Here is a 12,650-nt window from a genome sequence, read left to right on the forward strand (position 1 = left end):
AAAAAAAACCCCAGGGGTGCCTGGGTGCCTCAGTCGGTTAAGCGTCTGCCTTTGGCGCAGGTCATGATCTCAGGGTCCTGGGATTGAGCCCTGCATCAGGCTCCCTGCTCAGCGGGGAGTCTGCTTCTCCCTCTGCCTCTCCCCCTCCACTTGTGCATGAACGCTCTCTCTCAAATAAATATTTGAAAATTAAAAAAAAAAATCCACATATAAGAGGACCCATGTCTTTCAAACCTCTGATGTTTGAGGATGGACTATACTCAATCATTATTGTATTTCAGAATAGCTGAGCGTAAGAGATCAAAGGAGTTGATCAGAGATAATACTTGAGCTTTTTTTTATTGCTTTTTTTTTTTAAAGACACTTTTTTTTTTTAAGATTTTATTTATTATTTGACAGAGAGACAGCGAGAGAGGGAACACAAGCAGTGGGAGTGGGAGAGGGAGAAGCAGGCTTCCCGCTGAGCAGGGAGCCCGATGCGGGGCTCGATCCCAGGACCCTGGGATCCTGACCTGAGCTGAAGGCAGACACACAACCGACTGAGCCACCCAGGCGCCCCCCTTTTTTTTTTGTTTTCTTATGAATGACATTAAACGGTACATGTTTTTCTTTTTATTTTTTTATTTTTTTTAAATATTTATTTATTTATTTATTAGAGAGCGAGCGAGAGAGAAACAGCATGAGAGGGGAGAGGGTCAGAGGGAGAAGCAGGCTCCCCGCTGAGCCGGGAGCCCAATGTGGGACTCGATCCCAGGACCCTGGGATCATGACCTGAGCCGAAGGCAGTCACTTAACCAACTGAGCCACCCAGGCGCCCACATGTTTTTCTTTTTAAAAACTTCTTATTTTGAAATAATTATAGATTTGTAAACAGTTGCACAAAGATGTACAGGCAGATGATGCCAGGTACCATTCACATAGTTTTTTGCATTTTTTTTTTCTTTTTTGGTACACACTATTCTGAAATGTGCATTTACCTTCAGTAACATTTTGGGAGTCCATCCAAGTTGATATAATTTAGCTTTTTCTAGTTCATTTCTCTTAACTGCTGATCATTATTTTGTTAAAATAATATGTGACCTTCTATTTAGACAGACCTCAGTGGGCAATGCTGATTGCACTTCTGTGCTATGCACTTGATATTCATTAACTCACTAAAGCCTCACAGCAGCCCTGTGAGTTGTTAACTCCTTCAACAAGTAATTATGGAGTACCTGTCTTAGTATTTGCCAGGCTCTGTGGACACAAAATGGTGAAAAAGGCAGACCTGGTTCCTTTCGTCTTGAATCCTGCATTCTCCTGAGGGAAAACAGATATAAATCAGAAAATAAGTAAGATTATTTGTTGACTTTAAATACTATGAAGAAAATAATTTGAGGAGCGTCTCGGTGGCTCAGTCAGTTAAGTGTCTGCCTTTGGCTCAGGTCATGATCCCAGGGTCCCGCTCAGCGGGGAGCCTGCTTCTCCCTCAGCCCCTCCACCCGCTTGTGTGCTCGCGCACTCTCTCTCTCTCTCCCTCTCTCTAGCTCTCTTGCTCTATCTCAAAATCTTAAAAAAAAAAAAAAAAGGAAAAGAATTTGAATAATAGTAATGGGAGGGGTTGAGGCACCTGGCTGGCTCAGTTGGTAGAGTGTGCCACTCTTGATCTTGGGGTTGTGAGTTTGATCCCCACGTTGGGTGTAGAGATGACTTAAAAGTAAAATCTTAAAAAGAAAAAAAGATAGTAATGGTAGGGATTGAGTTAGGTAAGGTATAAGGAAATACTTCCCTGAGGAGGGGACATTTAAACTGAAATTTGAAGTGTGAGAAGGTAAGAGATGGAGGGAAATTGTCTCAGACAGAGGAACTGGCAAATGGAAAGACCCTGGTGTAGGAGAGAATTTGGCTTATCTGACGTACTGGAGATCAAGAGATGGTTATAAACCAATAAAACTGGGGGCAAAAAAAAAAGAAGAAGAAAGAAGAAGGAAAGAAAGGAAGAAGGAATAAAATTGCGTAGCCAGACTTTGTAAATGAGCCCTGACAGGAACAAATGTTTGATGACCACACCTCGTCACTTTTGTTATTGTACAACCAGATAACTACAATAAAACTGGGAAAAGAGAAAAAAAAAATGTCACAGTGAACATCTCTGTTCACATGTATCTTTGTGTATTTTGGCAAATGTTTTTGTGGGATAGATTCCTAGAAGTGCAACTGCTGGTTTTAAAAGGAATGTGCACTTGAACTTTTGATGGATCCCTCCAAATGATCAGCCCCTAAATGATACCACTGTCACCCTATGGTGGCCTTTTCCCCCCAGAATTCTCAGTTCCTGACTTTAATGGAATGAGAGTGTCTGTAAGGGAAGGAATCAAAAGTAATTTGGAAAAATTTAGATCCAGGTGGCATGGAGAGGTAATGAAGCACCTGAGGGGTACGTTAGATGCTGGGACTATGGGGGCTGGTGAGGCCGACTTGTGGTCCTAGAACACAGGGAGCTGACAGCCTGGGAGGTGCTGTCCCAGAAGTAAAATGTGACACAAAGTAATTTAAAATTTCCTAGTGTCCACATGAAAAGTGTGAAAAGAAACAAGTAAATTTTAATAATATATTTTATTTAACCTAGTATATCCAAGGTATTATCATTTCAATATGAAATCAATATAAACAATTATTGAGACACCTTACATTTGTTTTTTTCCTGCAAAGTGTCCAAAATCCTGTGAATTTTACGCTGGCCGCTCCCAATTCAGATTAGTTACATTTCAAGTGCTCAGTAGCCACATGTGGCTAATGGCTATTTGTCATAGAGCATAACTGGGGTGCCATATTTTCCAGCTGCAAGTTGACATCCCTAGACAATGAAATCAAAATAGGGGGTCCCAGCCAGCACTTTTTAAAAACAAACAAAAAACTGAGAAAAAATAAAATACAAAATAATAATTTGCATCACACCTATTAAGGTTAAAAATTGTTTAAGGAGACTTTTATTTCAGTGATTTCTTTTTATACACACATATAAATATGCATAGGCCAAGTTTTATAGTTTGAAACCCACTGGTCTGCTGGCTGTTCATTTTTAACTACGGGAAAAAAAAATGTTCATCCTCATTAAGGAGGCTTTTTTGGAGGCTTTTTTTTTTTTTTTGGTAAGATGTTGCTGGGGATCATTCAGGTACTTATATAGCTATGAACACTTTTCTTTTTTTCCCAGACCTCAGTGTTTCCTAAAGTGTGTTCTTTGGAAAATTAAGCCCAACCATGTCCAGGAAAAAAACAAAAGTGATTGTATAGTCAAATATGTTTGGGAAGAACTACCTTTGTATCATCCTCTAAAAGTGTCCTGATGCACATTAACATATTAAAGGCTGTAAGTCCAGTTAGAGAAAGCTGATAACTTTGTTCATCTTGATTTTCCAAAATGTATTTTTTTAAAGATTTATTGATTTATTTTCAAGAGAAAGAGCGAGTGGGAGGAGGGGCAAAGGGAGAGGGAGAGAATCTCAAGCACACTCAGTCCCTGCTAGCAGGGAGCCCGACGCAGGGCTCCATCCTGTGACCCTAAGATCATGACCTGAGCCACAACCACAAGTCAGACACTGAACCCACTGAGCCACCCAGCTTCCCCTCCAAAATGTATTTGATCACAGAACCACTCATTTGTAAAACACCTATTCCTCAGACACCTTTGAGAAGTTCTGCTTCATTTTTATGAAACTATAGGGCATAGGGTTCTCAGCTTAAAAATAATTGTAACAGAGGCATCTGAGTGGCTCAGTCGGTTAACCATCTTCGGGCTCTGTGCTCAGCATAGAATCTGCCTGAGATTCTCTCTCTCCCTCTCCCTCTGCTCTTCACCCTGCTCACACACACTCTCTCTAAAATAAATAAATACATAAAATCTTTTTAAAAATTAAAAAAAAATTACAACAGTGGCATTGGAGAACTTTCTAGGGTGATGGTTCTGTATCTTGAATAGGGAGTTGATTACACACTTGTATATATTTGTCAAAAGTGTACATGTTAGGTTTTGTATTTTACTGTGTGTAAATTATATACATAAATGTTTAGAAGTTAAACAGAGGGGCACCTGAGTAGCTCAGTCAGTTAAGCGTCTGCCTTCGGCTCAGGTCATGATCCAGGGTCCTGGGATTGAGCCCCACGTTGTGCTCCCTGCTCAGTGGGGAGCCTGCTTCTCCCTCTCCCTCTGCCTCTACTCCCCCTCGCCTGCTGCTCGTGCACTCACGCACTCTATCCCAAATAAACTCTTTTAAAAAATTAAAAAATAAAAGTTAAACAGATTGTCAGGAGCCACCCTAGGCAGTGTGATTTAAGAGTGGCTGTTATGCTTTTTTAATGACAGTCACTGTAAGAAATACATTTCTACATTGTGCCCAGTACAATCATATATAAACAAAAGCTTTAAGAAACAGGGCTTACCATTTACCATGAACTCTCATATTTTCTGTTCTATTCCATTCCATTCTGTCCTAGCCTATCTTATTCTTTTATTTAAAAAAAAAAATGCTAGTGAAACCCACAACCCACCTAGCTGACCCGTAGGTGTCAAAACCCACATTTTGGAAAACATAATAGTTTTCATGATGGAGATTGTAGGAGGGTTTGTGAGGGCTGTTGAGAGGGCAACATCAAGTAGCTTTATTTTCAAGAGTCACCCAGGTTGTTCTGAAGTAGATTTGTTGAGAAATACTGCCTCTGGCTTCCTAGGAGAAGGCCTAGGAGCTCCACCTGCTTCCTAAGAGAAGCAAAGATGGGGGTGGGGATGGATCTTGGGAGAAGTGAGGGCAATGGCCTGGCAACCTAGAGCACGGGAGAGTCCCCCCCCAGGTGACAAGGGAGAACCGTGGCTGGTTGGGGCCATCCCAGACTGACCCCTTACTAGTGTCGGGACAGCACTTGTTGCCACACTGTGGAAGGGGAGGACTTCACATGGCCTTCAGCTTCTGTCTTGAAACTCGAGAGATGTCAGCCCTCCCCCTGGTGTCCCTAATGCAAAAATGGACACAGGGACGGTCCAAAGAGAGGACGGTGGCGGTGGCAGCAACTCTGAAGCAGGGCTGGAAGGACAGGCGTTGCCATGAGGGGGCAGGCTGCCCGGGCGGCCTGCTCTCCGGCAGGCACTGTGTGGGCGCAGGAAGCTCTGGGCAGCGGCTCTACCGCTAAACTGATTCTCAAGGATGTGTGAGACGGGGCAACCCTCGAGGGTCCCCTCCCTCTCCGGGAGCTTGGTGCTGTCGGCTGTCGCTCAGTAAACTTTGCTGCCCACCAGAATTTTTTTAAAGGGTATGTGAGATGGAATATGGCTACGATTGATGTCTGAGGGAGTAATGTGTTCATTAGATGGAGTAGAAACACTTGGAGCATCGCTAACCTATAGGAGATAAATAAGTATTTTCCTTGTCAGGGTTCGGAGAAGATGTGCATTGAAATTGTCTCCCTGGCCTTCTACCCAGAGGCTGAAGTGATGTGTGATGAGAATGTCAAGCAGGTGTATGTAGAGTACAAGTTCTATGATGTACCTTTGTCAGAGACGGAGACCCCAGTGTCCCTGAGGAAACCAAGGGCGGGAGAAGAGATCCACTTCCACTTCAGCAAAGGTGAGGCATCCCTTGTGCTTGGCTGCAAGAGTGGTCTGAGGGGTCAGAACTGCCCTGCACTTCCAATGGGGTGGATGCAACCATGTTATATATCAAAGTGATAGATGCATATGGTTTTATTTATGTTTTTGGTTTTTTATTATTTTAATTAAGTTTTTATTTTAATTCCAGTATAGTTAACATACAGTGTTTATAGTTTGAGGTGTACAGCATAGTGCTTCGACAATTGTATACATTATTCAGTGCTCATCATGATGAGCATACTCTTAATCCCCATTACCTATTCCCCCATCCTCCCCGCCCACCTCCCCTCCAGTAACCCTCTGTTCTCTATACTTAAGAGCGATTTTTTGGTTTGTCTCTTCTTTTTCCTTTGTTCATTTGTTTTGTTTCTTAAATTCCACATATAGGTGAAGTCATATGGTATTTGTCTTTCTCTGACTTATTTCGCTTAGTCTTATACTCTCTAGATCCATCCACAGTGGCTGCACCAGTTTGCGTTCCCACTAACAAGGCAAGAGGGTTCCTTTTTCTCCACATCCTCGCCAACACTTGTTGTTTCTTGTTCTTCTTCTTTAGCCATTCTGACAGGTATGAGGTGATATCTCACTGTGGTTTTGATTTGCATTGCATAATGCAAATTATGCATATAGTATGCATGTGCATTGCATAATGAGTGATTTTGAGCATCTTTTCATGTGTCTGTTGGCCATCTGTATGTCTACTCTGGAGAATGTTCATGTTTTTGCCCCATTTTTTAATTAGGTTATTTGTTTTTTGAATGTTGAATTGTATCAGTTCTTTATGTATTTTGGATACTAACCCTGTACCAGGTATATCATTTGCAAATATCATCTTCCATTCAGTAGGTTGCCTTGTAGTTTTGTTGATTATTTCCTTCACTGTGCAGAAGCTTCTTATTTTGATGTAGTTCCAATAATCTATTTTTGCTTTTATTTCACTTGCTTTAGGAGACATATCTAGAAAGAAGTTGCTATGGCTGATGTCCAAGAAATTACTGCCTGTGCTCTCTTCTAGGATTTTTATAGTTTCAGGTCTCGCATTTAAGTCCTTAATCCCTTTTTTTTTAAGATCTTATTTATTTATTTGAGAGAATGAGATAGAGAGAGCATGAGATGGGAGGGTCAGAGGGAGAAGCAGACTCCCTGCTGAGCAGGGACCCCCCCCCCCATGCGGGACTCGATCCCGGGACTCCAGGATCATGACCTGAGCTGAAGGCAGTCGCTTAACCAACTGAGCCACCCAGGCGCCCAAGTCCTTAATCCATTTTGAGTTTATTTTTGTGTATGATGTAAGAAAGTGGTCCGGATTCACTCTTTTGCATGTAGCTGTCCTGTTTTCCCAACTCCATTTGTTGAAAAGACTGTCTTTTTCCCGTTGCATGTTTTTGCCTCCTTTATCAAAAATTAATTGGCCATATAATCGTGGGTTTGTTTCTGGGTTTTCTATTCTGTTCCATTGATCTATGTGTCTGTTTTTGTGCCAGTAAAAATACTGTTTTCATTACTACAGCTTTGTGGTATATCTTGAAATCTGGGAGATGGTGATACTTCCAGCTTTGTTTTTCTTTTTCAAGATCGTTTTGCCAATTTGGGGTCTTTTGTGGTTCCGTACAAATTTTAGGAATATTTGTTCTAGTTCTGTGAAGAATGCTGTAGGTATTTTGGTAAGAATTACATTAAATCTGTAGATTGCTTTGGTTAGCATAGACATTTTAATAATATTTGTTCTTCCAATCAATGAGCACAGAATATCTTTCCATTTGTTTGTGTCATCTTCAGTTTCTTTCATTGTTGTTTTATAGTTTTCAGAGTATAGGTTTTCACCTCCTTGGTTAAGTTTATTCCTAAGTATTTTATTAATTTTGGTGCAATTGTAAATGGGATTGCTTTCTTAATTTCTTTTTCTGTTGGTTCATTATTAGCGTATAGAAATGCAATGAGGGGTGCCTGGGTGGCTCAGTCAGTTAAGTGTCTGACTCTTAATCTCAGCTCAGGTCTTGATCTCAGGGTTGTGAGTTCAAGCCTAGTGTGGAGCCAACCTAATAAAAATAAAAAAATAGTAACAATAATAATAAAGAAATGCAACAGATTTTGGTATATTGATTTTGTATCCTGTGACCTTACTAAATTCATTTATCAGTTCTAATAGTTTTTTGATGGAGTCTTTAGGGTTTTCTATATATAGTATCATGACATCTACAAATAGTGAAAGTTTTACTTCTTCCTTACCAATTTGGATGCTTTTTATTCCTTTTTCTTATCTGATTGCTGTGGCTAGGACTTCCAGTACTGTGTTGAATAAAAGTGGTGAGAGTGAATATCCTTGTCTTATTCCTGGTGTTAGGGGGAAAGCTCTCAGTTTTTCACCATTGAATATGATGTTAGCTGTGGGTTTTTCACATATGGCCTTTATTATGTTGAAGAATGTTCCCCTTAAACCTACTTTGTTGAGGGGTTTTACCATGAATGGGTATTGTACTTTGTCAAATGCTTTTTCTCCATTTATTGAAATGATCTCTTATTGATATGATGTATCACATTGATTTATAAATATTGAAACACCCTTGTAGCCTGGGAATAAATCCCACTTGATCATGATGATTTTTTTAATGTATTGTTGAATTTGGTTTGCTAATATTTTGTTGAGGACTTTTGCATCTTTGTTCATTACAGATACTGCCTTGTAGTTCTCTTTTTTTGTAGTGTCTTTATCTGGTTTTGAATTTTGATGTTTTCCTGCCTCTTCTATTTTTTGGAATAGTCTGAGAAGAATAGGTATTAATGCTTCTTTAAATGTTTGGTAGAATTCCCCTGTGAAGCCGTCTGGTCCTGGACTTTGGGAGTTTTTTTGTTACTGATTCAATTTCGTTTCTGGTAATCGGTCTATTCAAATTTTCTACTTCTTCCTGAATCAGTTTTGGGAGGTTATATGTTTCTAGGAATTTGTCCATTTCTTCTAGGTTGTCCAGTTTGTTGGCATATAATTTTTCATAATAATCTCTCACAATCCTTTGTATTTCTGTGGTGTCAGTTGTTTTTTCTCCTCTTTCATTTCTGATTTTATTTGAGCCCCCCCCTTTGATGAGTCTAGCTAAAGGTTTATCAATTTTGTTCATCTTCTCAAAGAACCAGCTCCTGGTTTTATTGATCTGTTCTATTGGTTTTTAAAGTTTCTCTTTCTTTAATTTCTGCTCTGATCTTTATTATTTCCTTCCTTGTACTGGTTTGAGTTTTGTTTATTCTTCTTCTTTTAGTTCCTTTAGGTATAATGTTAGGTTGTTGGTTTTTTTGTTTTTTAATTTTTCTTGCTTCTTGAGTTAGGCTTGTATTCTTATAAACTTCCCTCTTAGAACAGCCTTTGCTGCATCCCAAAGGTTTTGGACCATTGTATTTTCATTTGTCCCCATGTATTTTTTTTTTAATTTCCTCTTTGATTTCTGGGTTGACCCATTCATCGTTTAGTAGCATGTTATTTAACTTCCATGTATTTGTGCTCTCTTCAGATTTTTTCTTGTGGTTGATTTCTAGTTTCATAGCATGTGATCAGAAAAGATACATGGTGGGGCACCTGGGTGGCACAATTGGTTGGGCGTCCAACTCTTGGTTTCAGCTCAGGTCATGATCTTGGAGTCGTGGGATCAAGCCCTGAGTTGGGCCCTGCACTCAGTGTGGAGTTTGCTTGGGTTTCTCTCTTCCTCTCCCTCTACCCCTCCCACTTGTGCACTCTCTCTCTCTAAAATAAATAAATCTTTTAAAAAAAGAAAACTGAGCCTGGGTGGCTCAGTTGGTTAAGCGACTGTCTTCAGCTCAGGTCATGATCCTGGAGTCCCGGGATCGAGTCCCACGTCGGGCTCCCTGCTCAGCAGGGAGTCTGCTTCTCCCTCTGACCCTCCCCCTCTCATGCTCTCTCTCTCTCTGATTCTCTCTCAAATAAATAAATAAAATCTTTAAAAAAAAAGAAAAAAAGAAAAGATACATGGTATGACTGATATTTTTGAATTTGTTGAGACTTGTTTTGTGGCCTAATATGTGATCTATTCTGGAGACTGTTCCATGTGCACTTGAAAAGAATGTGTATTCTGCTGTTTGGGGATGGAATGTTCTGAATGTATCTGTTAAATCCATCTGGTCCAATGTGTCATTCAAAGCCAGTGTTTCCTTGTTGATTTTCTGTTTGGATGATCTGTCCATTGATGTAAGTGGGGTTATGCATATGGTTTTAAAATATCAAATAGGCCTAGAAAGATTTTTAATTAAAATTGAGCAGTCCCTTTTTCCATCCCTTTTCCACAAATCAGTCCCTGTCGTCCTCCCCATTCTCCTCAGTTCACCACACTCCTTTTCACTTTTTCTGCTATTTCTTGTTATTTAACTCCATGTTTCTGAATAATGTTTCTGTTGCAATTTCCTGACTCACCAATTTTAGATATTATCTGCTGACTTCCTATCGTGACACATAAAATTTATTTCTCTTACACTATACCCATTTTCTCTTCCTCCCATAGAGTTGGATCATAACTTTCATTTAATCCAATCTTAATTGTTTCTATTATTATGGATATGTAAATATTAATTCTTCAGAACCAAGTAGTATGCCGTGGTTATAATCCTTTTTTTATTATTTTGTTTGTCTCAATTTTTCGCTTGCTGTATCTTCATTATGCCCATTGTAATTCTTTTCACATCCTCCAACAGCCTTTCCAAGTTTTCAAATAATCCAAACCTGTCAAAAAATATATCAATTTTTTTTCCTTGAAGACCTTTCTTCAGCCCACCATTCAGCTATTATCCTACAGCTGCAATTTGGAGAATTTGATTTAATTCTCCCCTATACTGGATTTCTTGTCTCCTGGGTTCTCTGTCATCCTCTGATTCACTTTTATATTTTAATGGGTCATATTTTCCAGTAGCTTTTAAAGAAAGAGTACATTGGAAGGAAACATTTTGAGACCATCGTGCATGAAGTCTCTTTATTCTACCCATATATTCAATTGATAATTAGACCAAGTATAGAAATCTATTTTGAAAACATTCTTATTCAGAATTTTGAAGCAGTTGGTCCATGGTCTTCGCCAAGAGTCTAACCTTTGTATGGAAACTACCTCTACCTGTCCAGAAGACTTGAACATTTTATCTTTCTCTTCAGTGTTCTTAAATTTCAGGATAATGTGTATATTTTTCCTGTAATTGTTCTAGCCATCCAGGGGGCTCTTTCAATCTGGAAGCTTATGGCTTTTAGTTCTGGGAAATTTTATTGTATTTCTTTGATAATTTTGTCCCCAGGATTTTCTCATTTTCTTAGTAGAGTTTTTGATCTTCCAAATTGATCCTCTAATTTTCTCATTTTCTTCCTATAATCCCAGCTCTACTTTTTCTTTCTATTTTGGGGAAATTTCCTTGGTTTTTTTTAAGATTTTATTTTTAAGTATGGCTCAGTCAGTTAAGCATCTGACTTGATTTCGGCTGAGGATATGATCTCAGGGTCATGAGATTGAGCTCCCCATCAGGCTCCACACTGGGCATGGAGCCTGCTTAAGATTCTCTCTCTCTCTCCTTCTGCCCCTTCCCCCATTCCCTCTCTAAATAAAAAAAATAAAGATTTTATTTTTAAGTAATCGCTGCATCCAATGTGGGGCTCAAACTTACAAGCCCAAGATCAAGAGTTGCATGCTCTACCAACTGAGCCAGCCAGGTGCCCCCTCAAATTTCCTTAATTTTATCTTCCAGTCATTGAAAATTTATCTTAAATTTCTAAGAACTGTTTGTTGTTGTCTGTTCCTCCTTTTTTTTTTTTTTTTCCTTAAGTATATCCTTTCCTTATATGAGGTAGAAGTTTATTTCTTACCTGTATAAAATGAATTCTGAGGGGGGCAGTCCAGGACTGAGGATACGTGATTCTGTCAGGATCCAAACTCCCATCCTGCCTTCTTATCAACCTAGTGCCTATCTTCCATCCTTTTGGTGACCCTGTCACCCTTAATGGCTGCCAGGGAAAGGAAGGATGCCTCCCAGTTGAGCCTGTTAAGCATGTTTCACATAACACAATAGCCAGAATTTAATCGTGCAGCCAAACCCAGCTAAAATAGAGGCTGGAAAACATAAGCTAATGTATTTGAGGCTGCAGCATTCCCATATAGAAATGAGGAGGAAGGGGAGGGTGGGTGTTGAGAGAGGCACCTTGAGTTGAACCTGCTGCAAAACTCAAACCTCTGGGTGGCCCTAAAAAATCAGTCTCCTGGGGTTCTTCCAGCTGTAGAGTGGTGGGAGCACATTCATCTTGGCACAATGGCAGAACAGCTTTCAGTGCAGATCCTAAGGCTTCCTTTTCATCAGGGTCGACAAACTTTTTCTTAAAGGGCCAGGTAGTAAATATTTTAGGCTTTGTGGACCAAATGGTCTCTGTCACAGCTATTCAACTCTGTCACTGTAGTTGGAAAGCAACCATAGATAATATGTGAACAAATAGGCATTGGCTGTATTCAGTAAAAATTTTATTTACCAAAACAGGTGGCCCACCCATGAGCCCTAGCTTGCCAACCTCTCTTTTCTATCACGGTTTTACATATACCACTTATGAAAGTCTTAGTGCCCAAATAGCAACAGCGTATGATTCTTTGCTTTTCTCCTCTCTTATCCTTAATACAGTGATAGACCTGGACCCACTGGAACAAAAAGGCCGAAGGCAGTTTCTGTTTGCCATGCTGAACAGACAAGATCCTGAGCAAGGACGGTAAGCATCTTTCCACTTTGAAAGAAGGGAGATATCATCCACACAGGAGTTCAGGAGTTTAAGTTTGGTTTTGTGCTGATATTGAATGTTCGAGCAACTTCTTTCATATTAATTTACTGAATGGATTTCTCATCTCTTTGAGTCTGATTCATTTTTACAACTACCTGATAAACTGTATGAATCTCATCGGTGTAGTTCATCTCTCACCCATGCCAGCCCCCTGATAAGCACTGTTTTTGTGGCAGCAAGTACTTGAATACTAACAGTGCTCTATGAGGAATGGAAAAAACCCTTTGA

The 12,650-nt window shown here is 39.8% G+C and overlaps 1 protein-coding gene across 4 annotated transcripts in view; it reads left to right on the forward strand.

The window, feature by feature from the left end:
- RPGRIP1 (RPGR interacting protein 1) overlaps window positions 1-12,650 on the forward strand; it is a 41,127-nt gene that overhangs the window by 23,099 nt on the left and 5,378 nt on the right. For all 4 annotated transcript variants that reach the window (XM_078078725.1, XM_078078726.1, XM_078078727.1 and 1 more), the window contains 2 exons: window positions 5,408-5,600; window positions 12,269-12,353. In XM_078078725.1, coding sequence (XP_077934851.1) covers window positions 5,408-5,600; window positions 12,269-12,353 — 278 coding nt within the window. The remainder of the gene's footprint in view (window positions 1-5,407; window positions 5,601-12,268; window positions 12,354-12,650) is intronic.

This window comes from Halichoerus grypus, chromosome 8, assembly GCF_964656455.1.
Source record: "Halichoerus grypus chromosome 8, mHalGry1.hap1.1, whole genome shotgun sequence".
Lineage (NCBI taxonomy): Eukaryota > Metazoa > Chordata > Mammalia > Carnivora > Phocidae > Halichoerus > Halichoerus grypus.